Source organism: Ornithorhynchus anatinus, chromosome X5, assembly GCF_004115215.2.
Source record: "Ornithorhynchus anatinus isolate Pmale09 chromosome X5, mOrnAna1.pri.v4, whole genome shotgun sequence".
In the NCBI taxonomy this organism is placed as follows: Eukaryota; Metazoa; Chordata; class Mammalia; order Monotremata; family Ornithorhynchidae; genus Ornithorhynchus; species Ornithorhynchus anatinus.
The window spans coordinates 69,528,453-69,547,000 of NC_041753.1; the positions used below are offsets into that span (position 1 = coordinate 69,528,453).

General features: G+C 69.2%; 1 protein-coding gene across 1 annotated transcript in view; it reads left to right on the forward strand.

The window, feature by feature from the left end:
* The window catches only part of LOC103167493 (aminopeptidase O (putative)), a 100,825-nt gene that overhangs the window by 46,281 nt on the left and 35,996 nt on the right, over window positions 1-18,548 (forward strand). Inside the window, exons 11-12 of the mRNA XM_039910758.1 lie at window positions 4,283-4,345; window positions 6,165-6,239. Of these exons, the coding sequence (XP_039766692.1) occupies window positions 4,283-4,345; window positions 6,165-6,239 (138 nt within the window). The remainder of the gene's footprint in view (window positions 1-4,282; window positions 4,346-6,164; window positions 6,240-18,548) is intronic.

The following is an 18,548-nucleotide window of genomic DNA, read 5'->3' on the forward strand; positions in this document are numbered from 1 at the left end:
CACCGAGCGCCGGCTGCGTGCGGGGCGCCGTACCCGGCGCTGGGAAAGTAGAATCGGGCGACGGGTAGAGAAGCAGCGGGGCCCGGGGGAAGGAGGCCGGGCTCGGGAGTCGGAGATCGTGGGTTCGAATCCCGGCTCCGCCGCCCGTCGGCTGCGCGACCGCGGGCGAGTCGCTCCGCTTCTCCGGGCCTCGGTCCCCTCGTCCGTCAAACGGGGACCGGGACCGGGAGCCTCGCGGGGGACGACCCGACGACCCCGTCCCCCCCCCCCCCCCCCCCCCCGGCGCCTAGAACGGTGCTCGGCACGTAGTCGGCGCTTGACGGGTACCGACGTTATCGTTATTATCTAATACCTATTAATACAGCGCGGAGGGGGAGACGGGCGTCACCAGAAATAAGTCGGGCCGCGTCAGTAGGGCCGGAGGAGATCCGGCGAATAAATCCACGCAAAAGGAACCGGGTCGGCGCGGGGCCGGTCCGCGCCGATTTCTCCATTAAGGGCCTCTCCGTGGGTCACGTCCTGGCCAAGTGGCTTCTACTTAAAGCGGGAGTCCGATCTCCGCTTCGATCCGGGGCTTTTGATCTCGAAGGACGGATGCCGTAGCAGTCGAGGAGAGGGTGAGGCCGATTCGCCCCCCCCCCCGTCCCCCCCCCCCCCCCCTTCTCAGAGGAGAGAGAGGCCGATAAAGTAGAAGGGAGACCGGGGAGACGAGCAGGCCCCCGCTTCTCGTCCACTCGTTCGTCCGGTCGGATCCGTCTCGAGCGCTAACTGCGTGCGGAGCGCCGGACGGATAACCTTTTAGCTCTCTCGCCTCCTCACCTCTCGCCCCTCCTCCCCGCCGGGCCCGCTTGGGAAACGTATCGCTCGTCGGGCGGGTGGCGGGGAGAGGGGGCGGCGGGGGGCTCCCCGTCTTCGAATCCGCGGAGAAGAGGCGACTCTCCTCCGTCGGCCGGGGCGCGGGCCCGGGGGGGAGGGGATGGAGAAGGAGCGTCGCTCGGGGGCCAGAGGTCGCGGGTTCCAATCCCGGCCCCGCCGCTCGGCGGCCGCGGGACTCCGGGCGAGTCGCTCCCCCGGGCCCCGGTCGCCTCCTCTGGGAGACGGGGATCGGCGAGCGCGAGCCCCGCGGGGGACGGGGACCGCGTCCCGCCCGGTCAACCTCGTGATCGTTCCGGTATCCGCGGAGCGCGCGCGCGCCGGGCGCCGTCCCGAGCACCGCGGGGGTCGCGGGCCGGTGGGGTGGGACCCGGGCCCCGGGCCCCGTCCCCCGCGGGGCTCCCGGTCTCCATCCCCCTTTTGCGGCGGAGGCGACCGGGGCCCGGAGGAGCGAAGCGACTCGCCCCGGGTCAAGCGGCCGGCAAGGGGCGGAGCCGGGATCGGGACCCGGGTCCTCCCGACTCCCAGGCCCGGGCCCTCTCCGTCACACCGGCTTCCCCGGCGCCCGGCACGGAGCAGGCGCTCAACGGGCACCGTGACGGTAATGGCGAGGGTCGTCTCTTTCAATCAGGAGATACGGGGCGGCCGGGCCCGGCGGCGGCGACGGCCGCGCCGCGGAGCGCCCGCCGCGCGCCGAGCCCCGGGGTAGATACGGGGGGCGCCGGGTCGCCCCCCCCGTGGGGCCCGCGGTCTCCGTCCCCCTCCGGCGGACGGGGAGACCGAGGCACAGGGAGGGGAAGCGACCCGCCAGGCGGAGAGAGCCCCGGGTCCTCGTCCCGGCTCCCCGGCGGGGTGACCTCGGGCCGGTCATTTCACCTCCCCGCCCCTCAGCTCGTCCCGCCGCCTACCCGCCTGCGCCGGGAGCCCCGGGATCGGGCATCCCAGCGCTCAGTACGGCGCCCGGCCCTCAGTGAGCAGCGCCTACCCGACAGCCCGGGGGATCTCCGGGCCTTCGGGCCGACGGATCGGGATCAGGACCCGTCGAACGCTCCCCGCGCGCAGAGCGCCGTACCGGGCGCCGGGGCGAGGACCCCGGCACGGTAAAGGCGCACGTGCCCCCGCCCGCCACGGTGGCACGGGGTGGAGGGAGAGAGGAGAGCGCCCGGTGCGGCGCCGAAGCGCTCGGGGCAGGGCCCCGCACACCGTAGGCGCTCAGTAAATACGATCAACGATGAGGGAGGCCGAAGCGCGGGGAGAGGAGAAGGGAGGACGGGGTGGAGGGAGAGCAGAAAGCGCTCGGGGCGGGGCGTCGCACACGGCAAGCGCCCGAGAGAGACGATTAATAGTAAGGGGGGGGGGGGGGGACGGCGCGGAGGGAGAGAAGAAAGCGGTCAGTACGCCGCCCGAGCGCTCAGCACACCCGTCCGCCCGCGGTAAAGCGCTCGAGAAATACGATCGGGAATAAAGCGGGACGGGGCGGAGGGAGAGAGGAGAGCGCCGGAGAAAACGCGATGAACGAAAAGGAGGGACGAGGCGGAGCGGGAGAAGAAAGCGCTCGGTACGGGGCTTCGCACCCGGTAGGCGCTCAATAAATGCGATCGAACGAAGAGGCGCTCAAGAAATCCGATCGATACGAAGGGGGGGTGGGGGCGGAGGGAGGAGAGACAGCGCCCAGTCCACCGCCCTGAGCGCTGAGGACGGCGTGGCTCGGTGGAAAGAGCCCGGGCTCCGGAGTCGGGGGTCACGGGTTCGAATCCCGGCTCGGCCCCTCGTCCGCCGCGTGACCGCATCCGTCCGACGGGGACGAAGACCGCGAGCCCCACGCGGGACCACCCGATTCCCCCCGGGTCCCCCCCCGGCGCTCAGAACGGGGCCCGGCCCGTAGTGAGCGCTTAACGGACGCCAACGTTATTATTATCCTTCTTAGGACGGCGGAGGGAGTAGAGGAGACCCCCCCCCCCCGCCCCGGTCCCGGGGGGGAGGGGAGGGGAACGTGTCTCCTCAGGGCCGTACTGGCCTCTCCCCAGCGCTTAGGACGGGGCTCCGCACCCAGTCGGAGCTGAGTCCGTGCGGTTGAATGAATGAGTGAGCGAATGAATGAATGAACGAGCCCCCCCCCCCCCCCCGCGGGGCCGGAGGACCCCGGCCTCCCTCCCTCCTTCCCTCCCTCCCTCCCTCCGTCCCTCCCTCCCTCCCTCCCTGCATTCGGCGGGCGGTGCGTACGGAGCCGGTCCCGTGCGCGGAGCGCTGCGGTGAGCGCTGGGGAGAGGCGGCCGGGCCCGGGGGCGCTTCCCTTCCTCCGGGCCTCAGTTTCCCTCCTCCCCCGGAGGAGGGGGGGGTGGGGTGGGGTGGGGGAGGGCGACGCCGCGGGGGCCAGCCCGAGGAGCTCGTCTCCGGCCGGGGCTGGGCGCGGGGGGCGCGGAGGGGGCCGGACCCCTTGAAGGCGGGCCCCTCCTCCCCTGCCCTCCCCTCCCCTCCCCCCGGGCCCGCCCCCCGCCCCGCCGAGGGAGGGAGCCCGGACCCCCCGGACCCCCGGCAGGCGCGGAGCCCCCTCCCCCGGGATGCCAGGTGCCGCCCCCGGGGCCCGGGGGGGCGGGAGGGGGCAAAGAGGGGTCCCGGGGGCCGGCCGGGGGGGAGGAGGGGGTCCCGGGCCCGGGGGCCGGAGGGGAAAGAGGGGTCCCGGGGGGCGGTGGGGGGAAGGGGGGTCCCGGGCCGGGGTCCGGGGGGCGGGCGGGGGGCCCCGGGGACGGGAGGGGGCCCGGGGAGAGGAGGCGGCGGAGGGAGAGGGGGCCCGGGGGGCGGGGAAGAAAGGGGGGCCCGGGGAGGCGGGGGAGACGAGGGGTCTGGGCGGGGGGGGGGGGGGAGAGGGGTCCCGGGGCCGGGGGGCCCCGAGGGAAGAGAGGGCAGGAGTGAAAAGGGGCGTCCCGGGCCGGGGGCGGGGGGAGGAGGGAGCGGGGGGCCCGGCGGGGAGAGGAGAGGAGAGGGCGGTCCCGGGCCGGGGTCCCGGGGGAGGGTCTTGGGGGGCGGGGGGGTCCCGGAAAGCGGAGGGAACGGGGGTCCCGGGGAGAGGAGGGGGCGAGGGGTAAGGGGGGTGGTCCTGGGCGGGGGTCCCGGGAGGGTCCCGGAAAGAGGAGGGAACGGGGGTCCCGGGGAGAGGGGCGGTCAGGGGGAGAGGAGGGGGCGAGGGGGAAGGGGGGGTCCTGGGGGGCGGGGGGGTCCCGGAAAGTGGAGGGAACGGGGATCCCGGGGAGAGGGGGGTCCGGAGGAGGGGGTCCCGGGGGGCGGGGGGGAGGTCTTAGGCCGGAGGGAGTCGGGGCGGAAGGGGGAGGGGGCTGGAAGCGAGGCGGGACCCCCGGGGACCCCGGGACCCCCCGGCCGGACTCACGCTCCACTCCGTTCCCTCCCTCAGCCGCTGCTGGCCGGAAGCCACCCCTGGGCCACCTGCCGCCTCGTCCGGCGAGTCTCCGAGGAGGTGAGCGGGTCCCCGGACCCCCCCCCGACCCGTCCCCGGACCCCCGGAGGACCCCCCCCCCCCACGCGCCCGGCGGACGCCGGACGGACCCGCGCGCCGGCCGCGCGCCGACCGCCGGACCGAGCGCCCGGCGGCGGACGGACGCGTCGAGGGGCGGCGGGCGACCGGTCCCGGCCCGGGGTCGGGCGGGGCGGCGGGGCCCCGGGTGACCGCGACGCGGTCCGCCGTCGGCGGTGTTTATCGAGCGCCTGCGGGGCCCGTCGATGGGTAGGGACCGTCTCGATCCGTTGGGGGACGGCCCTCTCCCGGGCGCCCGGTACGGTCCCCCGCGCGCGGCGTGCGCCGGAGAAGCGCGGCCGAACCGACGGCCGCGCGAGAGGAGGGCCGGCGATCCGGAGGGGGAGACGGGCGGCGGCCCGAACGTTCTCCCGTTCGATCGGATCCGTCGAGCCCTCGCTACGTGCGGGGCGCCGGACCGGGCGCTCGGACCGGACGCCCGGGCGACGGACGGAGGCCGTCCGAGGGACGGGACGGGGGACGGCGTCCGGATCGACCGGGCGCCTGCCGGGCGCTCTTCCGGGCGCCCCGGAGAGGGGGAGACGGGCGTTGGGAGGACGCCCCCCCCGCCCGCGGGCCGCCGCCGATCGGAGTGGGGGACGCGGGGGGACGGGCGGCGACGGAGACGATGAGATCACGGTTATCCGGCGTGGCGGGCGGCTCCCGGGCGCGGAGCGCCGTCCTAAGCGCTTGGGAGAGGCCGGTATGGTGCCGTGTCGGACGCGTTCCCCGCCCTCGGCGGGCCGCCGGCCTAGACGGGGACACGGACGTTGATAGGAACGGTTAGTGGGAACGATTCCCGGGCTCGGGGGCGAGAGCCCGGGCTGGGGAGTCGGAGGTCGTGGGTCCCGATCCCGCCGCCGCCCCGTCTCGGCTGTGTGACCGTGGGCCGGTCGCTTCCCTTCTCCGGGCCTCGGTTCCCTCCTCCGTCAAATGGGGATGGAGACCGGGAGCCCCACGGGGGGGGACGACCTGACGACCGCGTGCCCGGGACGTGGCGAGGGCTTAGGACGGTGTCCGGCGCTTAGAGCGCCTAGTAGGCGCTTAACGAGTGCCGTCGTTATTATTATTATTATTGAATTAGCGCCCCCTCCCCCCCCCCCCCCCCCCCCGAGACCCTCCCCACCAAGCCAGCGAAGCCGTGGAGAAGCAGCGGGGCTCGGTGGGAAGAGCCCGGGCTTGGGAGCCGGAGGTCGTGGGTTCTGATCCCGGCTCCGCCTGTCGGCCGTGTGACCTTGGGCGAGTCACTTAATAATAATAATGTTGGTATTTGTTAAGCGCTTACTATGTGCAGAGCACTGTTCTAAGCGCTGGGGTAGACACGGGGGAATCGGGTCGTCCCACGTGGGGCTCACGGTCTTCATCCCCATTTTCCAGATGAGGTAACTGAGGCCCAGAGAAGTGAAGTGACTCGCCCACGGTCCCACAGCTGACAAGTGGCGGAGCCGGGATTCGAACTCATGACCGCTGACTCCAAAGCCCGTGCTCTTTCCACTGAGCCACGCTGCTTCCCTTCTCGGTGCCTCGCTGACCTCATCCGTAAAATGGGGATGACGACCGTGAGCCCTGAGCGGGACGACCCGACGACCCCGTATCCTCCCCGGCGCTTGGGCCGGCGCTCGGCACGCCGCGGGCGCTTAACGGCTACCGACGTCGTTATCGGCGTGCGGGACGGGGCCGCCTCGTGCCGTCGACTTCCTCGGAGTCATTTTTGGCTTTCTCTGTTTTCTGTTTCCTTTTCGGGGGGCCGGGGGCACCTCAGGTGGCCAGATGGATCCGATTCAACGGGAGCCCCCGGAAGAGGAAGAGAGCGGAGGCCGGAGGCTTCGCCGAGGAGGTAGGGAGGGCGCGGCGACGCCGGGCCCGCCGCCCCCAACGCTCCGCGCCCGCCCCGGGCCGCCCGGCTCCGGCCGGGCCCCGGACGCCGACCGGGGGGGGTCGCCTTCCCCCGCCGGGTCCCCGGGAGACCGCCGGGCCCCCCGTCGGGGCCCGGTCCGGCGGCACGAGGAGGGGAGAGAAGTCGGGCGGGAGCCCCCGGGTCCTCACGGCGACCCGCCGGGAGGCCGGGTCGCCCGCTCGTCTGCGGTGGCTTTCCGGCTTCCCGTCGGCGGGCTCGGGTGACCGCCCGACCCTCCCCCGGGAACGCGCGCCCGCGTCGTCGGGGCGGGCGTCTCCGGGGGGACGGCGGGGGGGGGGGGGGGGGGGGCCGTCTGTCTGAAACCCGCCGTCGGGACCCCAGAAGAGCGCGCGGAAGGACGTCCCGGCCTCGCCCCGGGTCTCGGCGGCTTGTCCCGCGCCTGGTTTTGATCCCCGATGGCGTCGGGGGATGAAAATAGCCGCCTCCCTTCGCCGCTTCCGGGAGGGCCGAGGGCCCGCCCCCCTCTCCCCGCGGCCGCGTGGCTTAATATGGGCACGGCCGGCGGCCGCCGCTCCGCCGTCCGCCCTCTCCCTCCGGAATTCCGGCTTCCCCCCCGCCCGACCCCTCGTCCGGCCCGGCTCCCGGCTCCGACCGCCGACGGGGAAAGGAGAGCGAAAGAAAAGGAGGGGGCGGAGACCCCCAGAGCCGAGGCTCCGGTACCCCGGGGGCGTCTCCGGGGTCGCGATGGGGTCCTCGGCTCCTCCCGCGTCCCGGGGTCGCGTCGGGATGCCCCGGCCGGAGGCCGGGGAGCGTTTCCGCGGGCCTCGCCGTGTCCGTCGCGGGAAGCGCTCGGTACATCCGAGCGTGAGAAGGGACGAACGCACCGGCCCGGGAGCCCGGGGGTCGTGGGTTCCGATCCCGGCCCCGCCTCGCGTCTCCCCGGCGGCCTCGGGCGGGTGGCTCGGCCTCCCCGGGCCTCGACGACCCCGTCCGCGAAACGGGGCTGGAGACGGCGCGCCGCGCCGGGGACGGGGGCTGCGTCCGGCCCGACCGGCTCGGATCCGCCCCGGCGTTCGGTTCCGGTGCCCGGCGCGGGGGAGGCGCTCGACGGACGTCGTCGTCGTTCTCGAGGTCGAGAGGCGTTTCCGCCGTGCCCCTCGAGCCGCCGTGGGGCTCCCGGTCTCCGTCCCCGTTTTCCAGATGGGGAAACCGAGGCCCGGAGAAGGGGAACGGCTCGTCCGAAGCCATCGTCCGAAGAGTAGAACCCGCCGCCTCCGACTCCCAAGCCCGGCCTCTTGCCGCTAAGCCGCTCCGCTTCCCTCCTACGCGCTTCCCTGTTACGTGCTCGCCACGTCCCGGACGCCGTACTGAGCGCCGCGGTAGATACGAGATAATCGGGTCGTCCCACGCGGGCTCCCCATCTCGATCCCCCTTTTCCAGATGAGGAAACCGAGGCCCAGAGCGGCGAAGAGACTCGCCCGGGGTCACGCGGCGGCCGGGCGGCAGAGGCGGGATTAGAACCCGGGTCCTCCGACGCCCGGCCCCGGGCTCTTCCCGCGAGGCCGGGCGCTTAGCCCGGTGCCGTGCACCTAGTAAGCGCCCCACGGATACCACGGGTCGCTCCAGCGCTGCCGTCCGTCTCCCCCTCCGGACCGCGAGCTCGTTCCGGGCGGGGCACGGGGCCGCTAGGTTCCGCCGTAGCGCGTTCCCCCAAGCGGTTAGCACGGCGCTCCGCTCGGTACGGAGTCCGCGGCCCTCGGTCGGCTCCCCGAGGCCCGCAGGCGCCGGTCGCCCTAACGATAGCCCGGTTACTTCTGCGCCGCCGCCGCGGCGGCCGGTTTCTCATCGAAGCCGGCTGGAGCCGCTTAGACCGTGAGCCCGTCGTCGGGCGGGACCGGTCTCTCTCCGTCGCCGGATCGTCCGTTCCAAGCGCTCGGTCCAGCGCTCTGCACGCCGTGGGCGCCCGGTAAATAGTATCGAATGAACGAGCGGACGGAGCCGGGCCTCTCCGTGATTTCACCGGGGTTTCTCCCGCCGTCCGGATCCCGGATCCGTCCCCGATCCCGCGTCCCCACCACGCCGCTCGAGGACGTCTCCCAGACGTCCGCAGAGGCGGGCGTTTTCCGGGAGGTTTGGGGGGGGGGGGGCGTTTTCTGCGGCGCGGGTTAATGGTGCCGGGCTCTGTGCCGAGCGCCGGGGTGGATCCGAGCCAGTCGGGTCGGACGCGGCCCCCTCGGGGCTCCCGGTCTTCATCGTGGGGAAGCGGCGGGGCTCGGCGGCAAGAGCCCGGGCTTGGGAGTCAGGGGTCGGGGGTTCGAGTCCCGGCCCTGTCAGCTGTGTGACTGTGGGCGAGTCGCTTCTCCGTGCCCCGGTTCCCTCATCCGTCAAACGGGGACGGAGACCGTGAGCCTCACGTGGGGCGACCCGATGACCCCGGATCTCCCCCGGCGCTTAGAACGGTGCTCTGCGCCTAGTGAGCGCTTAACGAATACCCCCGAGATTATCATAATAATGTTAATAATAATAATGTTGGTATTTGTTAAGCGCTTACTATGTGCAGAGCACTGTTCTAAGCGCTGGGGTAGACACAGGGGAATCGGGTCGTCCCACGTGGGGCTCACAGTCTTCATCCTCATTTTACAGATGAGGTAACTGAGGCCCAGAGAAGTTAAGTGACTTGCCCACAGTCACACAGCTGACAGGTGGCAGAGCTGGGATTTGAACTCATGAGCTCTGACTCCAAAGCCCAGGCTCGTTCCACTGCGCCACGCTGCTTCATTCTTCATCCCCGTTTTCCCGATGAGGAAACCGAGGCCCAGAGGAGGGAAGCGACTACGACCGAGGTCGCGCAGCCGCCGGGGGGCGGAGGGGGATCGGAACCCAGGTCCGTCTCACCCGGGCCGGTCACTTCGCTTCTCTGGGCCTCGGTTCCCTCCTCTGGAAAATGGGGAGGGAGACCGTGGACGCCCACGGGGGACGGCCTGACCGTCGCCTCTCGACCCCAGTGCCCCGCACGGCGCTCGGCGCGCCGTAAGCGCCGCCGTCGCTAGAGGCGTTACCCACCCCGGGGGTTAGAATAGCGCCCGGCGCGTAGTCGGCGCGCAACGGGCGCCGTTAAATCCGTCTTTAACAGTCGGTCCGGGGGGGGGGGGGGGGGCGCGACCCCCGAAACCGGGTGTAGTCCAAAAATCATACCGCCACGTGCCAGACGTTGCGCTGGGCCCCGTGGCAGATAGGAGACGACGGGGTCGGCTCGCGATCCGACGGCGACTGCCGTCGTAAGCGCTTCGCGTGTGCCGGGCGGCGCGCCCAACGCCGGGGCGGGTCCGAGATCGTCCGGTCCGACGTCGTCCCCGTCCGGTAACGGTCTAACAAAGCTGCTTAAACGCGATCTGATAACCATCGTGTTTGTCGTCGGGCGGCGTTTTCGTTTAAGGCCGTCGGTTAAAGCGCTCACCAGGTGCCAGGCGCTGGCCCGAGCGCCGGGGCGGATGCGGGTTGATCAGGTCGGCCCCCGCGGGGCTCTCGCTCTCCGACCCGTTTCGCGGAGGAGGGAACCGAGGCCCAGGGAAGCGACCCGTCCGGGGCCCCCTCCGGGGCGGTCGGGGGCGGGGGGGGGGGGAGAGGGGAGGGGGGCTCCGGGTTCGAAAACAGCCGCCGGGCGGCCCCGGCGCGATTCCGCGTCCGAGGGGCGGTCACGCCGGGGCCGGGGAGGGCCGGGAGGGGAGGCGTCTCCGCCTTTATTTGGCCACGATCCTCGGCCCGGAGATCTCCATTTCGGGCCGGCGGGGGCCCGGGCGGGCCAGACGCCAGCGCGACGGCCGGAGCGCCCGGGAGCCGCTAGGCCCCGGCCCGGCCTCGCTGCCTTTTGTCGTGGTGCCCGTTAAACGCTTACTGGGTGTCGCTTATTGAGCGCTCACGGCGTGCAGGGCGCTCCGCCGAGCGCCCGGGGAGAGTCGGCGCGACCGTACCATAGAACGAGACACGGACGCGTTCCCCGCTCGCGACGAGCTGACGGTCGAGCCGGGGAGGCGGTCGGGGAGCCGGGCGTATCCGTTGAGCGCTTACCGGGCGCGGGGGACTGCGCTGAACGCTTGGGAGAGGACGAGGGAGCGACAGACGCATTCCCCGCTCACAGCGAGTTGACGGTCGAGCGGGGGAGGCGGTCGGGGAGCCGGGGGTATCTGTTGGGCGCTTACCGGGTGTGGGACGCTGTACTGAGCGCCTGAGAGAGGACGGTAGAACAGTAAGCAGCGCGGCTCGGTGGAAAGAGGCCGGGGTCGGGAGGCCGGGGCCGTGGGTCCGAATTCCGCCTCTGCCGCTCGTCGGCTGTGCGACTTTGGGCCCGTCGCTTCACTTCTCCGGGCCTCGGTTCCCCCGTCTGGAAAATGGGGGTGAGGACCGCGAACCCCAGGTGGGACGGGGTCTCCGTCCGAGCCGACGCCCCTCTATCCACCCCAGCGCTCAGGACAGTGCCTGGCACGTAGGAAGCGTTCAACGGACACCACCGTTACCGGGAAGCGGCGCGGCTCAGTGGCGAGAGCCCGGGCTTGGGAGTCAGAGGGTCCGGGTTCTGATCCCGGCTCCGGCGCGGCGCGGCTCGGTGGAACGAGCCCGGGCTTGGGAGTCCGAGGTCGCGGGTTCCAATGCCGGCTCCGCCACCCGTCAGCTGGGGGACCGTGGGCGAGCCGCTTCACTTCTCTGGGCCTCAGTCCCCTCATCTGTCAAATGGGGATGAAAACCGGGAGCCCCCAACGGGGGACGGCCTGATCACCTTATATCCCCCAGCGCTTAGAACAGTGCTCTGCACATAGTAAGCGCTGCACGGATACCAACATCACTGTCGTTCGGTCGTCTTTATCGAGCCTGGCTCGGTGGAAAGGGCCCGGGCTTGGGAGTCCGAGGTCACGGGTTCGAATCCCGGCTCTGCCGCCGGCCAGCTGTGGGACCGCGGGCCGGTCGCCTCGCTTCTCCGGGCCTCGGTCCCCTCCCCGTCCGATGGAGACCGTGAGCCCCACGTGGGACGACCCGACGACCCCGTACCTCCCCAGCGCTTAGAACGGCGCTCGGCACATAGTGAGCGCTTAACGGAGACCGACGTTATTATTGTTATTATGGTTATTACGATCGTCCCCGCCCCGGGGCGTGGCCGGGGACGCGCCCGGGTACGTGTGCGGACCCGCTCCGGACGGGGACAGCGGCCTCCTCGGGCCCGGGCAGGGTTGTTATTCCGCAGATCCGGGCTTGCGGCCCCTCCCTCCTCATCCCTGCCCTTCCCTGCCTTCCCGGCTCCCATCCGCTCCCTCCCCTTCCCGCGTCCCTTCCCCCCTCCCCTTCCTCCTCCTCCTCCGGCCATTCGTTCCCTCCGTCGTCTTTCCCTTCCAAGCGCTCCGTCCGGTGCTCTGCACATAGTAAGCGCTCAATAAGTACTCTCGAAGGAGTGATGCTCATCGTTAATAACGACGGGTATCCGCGAGGCGCCCACTCTGTGCCGAGCACCGTTCTGAGCGCCGGGTAGACACGGTATTAATAATAAGAATGGCGTCTGTCAGGCGCGTGCTCTGGGCCGAGCACCGTTCTAAGCTCATTAGATTAATAATAATGGCATCTGTCAAGCGCTTGCTCTGGGCCGAGCACTGTTCTAAGCGCTGGGGGGGATCCGGGGCCATCGGGTGATCCCCCGCGGGGCTCACGGTCGAATGATAATGACAAGTTTGGTATTTGGTAAGCGCTGTGTGCCAAGCGCTGTTCTAAGCGCTGGGTAGACACAATGATAATAATAATAATAACAATAATGGCGTTGGTTAAGCGCTCGCTATGTGCCGAGCACTGTTCTGAGCGCCGGGGGAGAGACGGTCATCGGGTGGTCCCGTGCGAGGCTCCCAGTCTTCATCCCCGTTTTCCAGATGAGGTCACCGGGGCCCAGAGAAGCGAAGTGACTCGCCCGCGGTCACCCAGCTGACGAGGGGCGGAGCCGGGATTCGAACCCATGACCTCTGTCTCCCGAGCCCGGGCTCTTTCGGTATCTGCGAAGCGCTTACCGTGCGCAAAGCACTGTTCTGCGCCCTGGTGTGATAATAATAATAATAGTTACGACGATGAGGGTACTTGCACGGCGGCGGAGGCGGCATTGGAACCCACGTCCTCCGCCTCCCGGGCTCTACCCACTGAGCCGCGCCGCTTCCCGGCTTCCCTTCCCACATTCCTCCCCGGAGGCTGGGCGGGGGGCGGGGGCGGGCCAGACCGGCTCCGGGAAGGGCGGCCTCCTCTTCGCAGGCCGGGGCCTGTCCTAGCCCGGGCCCGTGGGCGGGCGGCGGCGGGCGGAGGCCAGCCGGGGATCGGCGAGGGGCGGGACGGATAATGACCGTCATGATGATGATGATAATAATAACGATGGCGTTCGGTGAGCGCTTACGACGTGCCGAGCGCCCCTCTAAGCGCTGGGGGAGAGCCGAGGTGACGAGCCGGTCCCCCGTGGGGCTCCCGGTCTTGGTCCCCAGTTGACGGTTGAGGGAACTGAGGCCCGGAGAAGGGAAGTGACTCGCCCAAAGTCACCCGGCTGACGGGCGGAGGCGGCATTCGAACCCACGACCTCGGCCTCCCAAGCCCGGGCCCTCGCCACTGAGCCGCGCCGCCTCTGGATGGAGGGAAGGGCGGAGGGAGGGGGGCTCCGGCTTCGCCGGGACCCCGGGACGCAGCCGGGTCGGACCCCTCGGACCCCTCTAGGAACCTCCCTCGTCCTCTTCGGCCTCCTTCCTCTCCGGCCTCCTCCGCTTTCGGCCTCTTCCTCTCCGGCCTCCTCCTCTCCGGTCTCCTCCTCCTCGGCCTCCTCCTCTCCGGCCTCCTCCACATTGGCTTCTTCCTCTCCGGCCTCCTCCTCTCCGGCCTCCTCCGCTTTCGGCTTCTTCCTCTCCGGCCTCCTCCTCTCCGGTCTCCTCCTCTTTGGCCTCCTCCTCTCCGGCCTCCTCCTCTCCGACCTCCTCCGCTTTCGGCGTCTTCCTCTCTGGCTTCCTCCTCTACGGTCTCCTCCGCCTCGGCCTCCTCCTCTCCGGCCTCCTCCGCCTTCGGCCTCCTCCTCTCCGGCCTCCTCTTCAATCTCCCCCGCCTCGGCCTCCTCCTCTCCGGCCTCCTCCTCTCCGGCCTCCTCCTCTCCGGCCTCCTCTTCAATCTCCCCCGCCTCGGCCTCCTCCTCTCCGGCCTCCTCCTTTCCAGACTCTTCCTCTCCGGCCTCCTCCGTTTCGGCTTCTTCCTCTCCGGCCTCCTCCTCTTTGGCCTCCTCCTTTCCGGCCTCCCCCTCTCCAGTCTCCCCCGCCTCGGCCTCCTCCTCTCCGGCCTCCTCCGCTTTCAGCCTCTTCCTCTCCGGCCTCCTCCTGTCCGGCCTCCTCCGCTTCGGCCTCTTTCTCTCCGGGCTCCTCTGCTATATTCTCCTCTTCTCCGGTCTCCCCTGCCTCGGCCTCGGCCTCTTCGGCCTCGGCCTCCTCTCCGGCCTCCTCCTCTCCACCCTCCCCGACCCGGCCTCCCCGCCTTGGTCCCCCACGGGCAGGGGGAGGGCGAGCGGGAGAGCCGAGCGGGCCCCGGGACCCCCACGACCCCGAGCTGGAGGGAGCCGGGGGATTAGGGACCCTAGTAGGGTCTCTCTCCCTACTGCTCTCTCCCGCCATGTTTAACTACTTACTACTGCTTCTCGCTTGCCTTCTCTCGTTCCGTCCCGTGTACTGAGCGCTGACCGTGCGCAGGACACTGTACCGAGCGCTCGGGAGAGTCCAGTAAACAGGCACACGCCCTCTTCACTTGTTTTGCTCTCCGTCTCCCCCGTCCTGGACCGGGAGTCCACTGTTGGGCGGGGATGGTCTCTCTCTGTTGCTCAAGTGGACTTCCCAAGCGCTTAGTGCTGTGCACACGGTAGCGCTCAATACATACCATCGAGTGAAGGAATATCCCCTGCCCCTAGTGACTCTCCAAGCGCTTAGAACAGTGCTCTGCGCACCGTCAGCGCTCAATCCGTACCATCGAGTGAAGGAACATCCCCTGCCCCCAGTGACTTTCCAAGCGCTTAGAACAGTGCTCAGCACACGGTAAGCGCTCGATAAATGCCATCCAGTGAGGGAACAATCCCCGCCCCCCCCCCCCCCCGTGAGCTTACTCTGTACTGAGCGCCGGAGTGGAGAGAAGCTACTCGGTGTGGACACAGTCCCTGTCCCCCATGGGGCTCGCAGCCCAATGCGAATCACGACTGTGGCGCTTGTTCAGCGCTCACTATGTGCCAGGCGCTGTACTGAGCGCCGGGGTGGAGACGTTCCAGCCCTTAGAACGGTGCTTGGCACTTAGTAAGTGCTTAACAAATGCCGGCGTGATTATTATTATTTCAAGGCGACCGCCCCGCTGAAAAGATGTAGTCGGTCAGGTAAGCTCCAGGCAGCCGAAACATTGAAAACGCGCAAACAGACAGATAAGCCTAAGGAGGCTGCACTATTGAAAACACGCAACCAGACGGGTAAGCTGAAGGGGGCTGCAATATCGAAAACACGCAAGCCGACGGATAAGCTTAAGCCGGCTGCAAGATCGAAAACCCGCGGACAGATAAGTCTCAGGAAGCTGCAGTATTGAAAACCCGCGGACAGATAAGCCGAAGGGGGCTGCAATATTGAAAACACGCAGGCAGACGGATAAGCTGAAGGAGGCTGCAATATTGAAAACACGCAACCAGACAGATAAGCTCGAGGAAGCTGCAGTATTGAAAACACGCAACCGGACGGATAAGCTCAAGGAGGCTGCAATACTGAAAACACGCAAGCAGACAGATAAGCTCAAGGAAGCTGCAGTAGTGAAAACACGCGACCGGACGGATAAGCTAAAGGAGGCCGCAGTGTTGAAAACACGCAAGCAGACAGATAAGCCGAAGGAGGCCGCGGTATTGAAAACACGAAAACAGACAGATAAGCCGAAGGAGGCCGCGATATTGAAAACACGCAGACAGAGAAGCCGAAGGAGGCCGCGGCATTGAAAACACGAAAACAGCCATAAGCTAAAGGAGGCTGCGGTAGTGAAAACACGCAAACAGACGGGTAAGCTTAAGGAGGCTGCAATATTGAAAACACGTAGACAGATAAGCCTGAGGAGGCTGCAGTGAAGGTCGAAAAGAGGCCCACGGACGGATAAGCTTAGGACGGCCCCCACGTGCTGGAAAGATGCGATCCGATGAGCTTAAGGCGGCCGGAACCCCGAGCACCAGCGATCCCCCAGGTTTTAGGCGGCCACGACGTTGTAAAGGCGCGGACGGAGAAGGCCGAGGCGGCCTCCGCCTCGGAAACACCCCGACGGACGGATGAGGTCGAGGAGGCCCCCGGTCGCAGAGCGTCCGAGGAGCGGAGGTCGGGTCGAGCCGGGGCGGGAACCGACCCCAGCCCATCCCCGCTTCGGCCCCGGGTCCTCGTCGGTGACCAACGGCGCGGCGAGAGCCCGGGCTGGGGAGTCAGAGGCCGTGCGTTCGAATCCCGGCTCCGCCGCTTGGCGGCCGGGTGCGCTCGGGCGCGTCGCTTCGCTTCTCTGGGCCTCAGTGACCACGGAGTAAGCGCTTAACAGATACCGTCGTCGTTATCGGTATCGGTATCTCCTCGCGCTTAGGCGGTCTGCTGGGGGCTCGGGGCGGAATCGAGCCGGCCTCAGTTTCCCCCCCCCCCCCCCGGGGCCCGGCTCCTCCCGACTCGGCGCCGTCCGTGTCCCGGCGGCCCCGGGGAGCCGGATTTTCCCGAGCGGGCCTCGAACCCGCCGCGGGGCCCCGGCCGACGGTCCCCGTGGAGCGCTCGCTGGGTGCGGAGCGCTGCCCCGGACGCCGGGGAGAGGACGGCGCGCCGGGAGACGGACCCGGAGCGACGGTCGGCGCGTCGGTGGAGCAAGTGATGGGGCAGAGCGCCGGGGGGAGTCCGACAGAGTTAGCAGACGCGATCCCCGCCCGCGAGGAGCTGACGGCCTACCGTAATAATAATAATAGTGATGATGATGACGTTGGTATCTGTTAAGCGCTCACTATGTGCCGAGCACCGTTCTAAGCGCCGGGGGAGACCCGGGGGAATCGGGTCGTCCCACGTGGGGCTCACGGTCTTCATCCCCATTTTACAGATGAGGGAACCGAGGCACCGAGAAGTGAAGCGACTCGCCCAGAGTCACGCAGCTGACGAGGGGCGGAGCCGGGGTTCGAACCCACGACCTCTGACTCCGAAGCCCGTGCTCTTTCCAGTGAGCCACGCTGCTTCTCCACTGTGCGCGGAGCGGCGCGCCGAGCCCCGGGAGGAGACCCCCCCCCCCCCCGCCCGTGAGAAGCCGGCGGTCCGGCCGGGGAAACGGACGGCTTTCGGGCACGGCCCTCGGCGGCCCCCCCGCCCGCCGAGCCGCGACGGGTTCCCCTCGGCCCGGACGAGGATCCCGATCCCTGCGGGATTCCCGTCTTCAGGGCCCGGTGAGTCGAGCCGGGGGCGGGAGGGGGAAGAACGGCTCACCGAGTCGCGGGCCCGGATCCCACTTTCCTCCCCGGAGGCCCGCCGCCGGATTTTCCCACCCAGCCTCCGCCCGGTTTTTCCGTGAGCCCGTCCTCCCCGTCTCCCCGCCGCCCCCGGAGCGCGTCGTGACCCGTCGGGCGGGATTTATTTATTTTTTGGGGCCGCCATCTCGTCCCCGATCTTTCAGGTGTTTCCGCGAAGTGAAATTTACGGTTTTCAGGCTCCTTTTTTTCCGCCTCTTTATGTCCGAGCGCATCCCTCCGGCCGCCCGGAGAAGAGATTCCTTTCCCCGCCCTTGAGGGAGACCCCCCGCCGTCCGGCCCGACTGGCCCCGGAGGGAAATCCGGACCCGGCCTCTGGACCGCGAGCCCGCGGTGGGCGGGGAACGTGTCCGGTTATTCTTCATTGGACTCTCCCAAGCGCTCGGTGCAGGGCTCTGCGCACATCAGAGCGCCCGATAAATACGATGGACGCGTGACGGAGCGTCCCGTCGGGCCCTCCCGACGGAGCACGGTCCGGGGACGAAGGCGGGACCGCTCTTGCTCCTTTTTATGATTTTCGTGATGCGTTAAGCGCTCGCTACGTGCCAGGCGCTGTACTGAGCGCTGGGGTAGATCCAAGCTCGTCCGGCCGGACCCGGTCCCCGTCCCGCCCGCGGCTCGCGGTCTCCGTCCCCGTTTTCCAGATGAGGGAACCGAGGCCCAGAGAAGCGAGGGGACCCGCCCGAGGTCCTTCGACTCCCAGGCCCGGGCTCTTTCCCAACTTTCATTCAGTGGTATTTATTGAGCGCTCACTATGTGCAGAGCGCTGGACCGAGCGCTGACATTCCCGGCGGCGGCCCCTTCTCCGCTCAGTAAGCTCCCTTCCCGGTCCCGGCTCCTTGGAGGGCGGGGGTCCAGGAAAGTTAGCAGACGTCATCCCCGCTCTCAAGGAGCTGACGGTCTAAAGAGTGCGGAGCACTGTGCTGAGCACTGGGGAGAGTCCAGTAGACTTAGCGGACACGATTCCCCCCCCCCCCCCCCCAGGGAGCCGACTGTGTGCAGAGCACTGTGCCGAGCACCGGGGAGAGTCCAGGAGAGTCAGCAGACACGATCCCGCCCCTCTCAAGGAGCTGACGCTCTACTGTGCGCACAGCACTGTGCTGAGCGCCGGGGAGAGTCCAGTAGAGTTAGCAGACGTGATTCCCTCCCCCCCCCAAAGGAGCTGCTGGTCTCCTGTGCGCGGAACGCTGTGCTGAGCACTGAGGAGAGTCCAATAGTAGACACGATCCCCGCCTTCAAGGGGCTGAGAGTCTATCGTGCTCAGAACACTGTGCTGAGCGCCGGGGAGAGTCCAGGAGAGTCAGCAGACACGATCCCGCCCCCCTCAAGGAGCTGACGGTCTACTATGCGCACAGCACTGTGCTGAGCGCCCGGGAGAGTCCAGTGGAATTAGCAGACGTGGTTTCCCCCCCACCTCAAGGAGCTGACGGGCTACTGTGCGCAGAACACTGTGCCGAGCGCTGGGGAGAGTCCAGTAGTTAGTAGACACGACTCCCCCCTCAAGGAACTGACGGTCTATCGTGCGCGGGACACTGTGCCGAACGCCGGGGAGAGTCCAAGAGAGTCAGTAGACACGATCCCCGCCTTCAAGGGGCTGACGGTCTGTCGTGCGCGGAGCACTGTGCCGAGCGGCGGGGAGAGGCCCGCCGGGAAGGGCCGGCCGCGGCCCCGGGAGTCCCTCCCTTCCCGGCCCCGCTCGGGATGGATTTGGGAAGTCGCCGGGTTCGGGACGGAGCCGCGAAAAGGCAGAC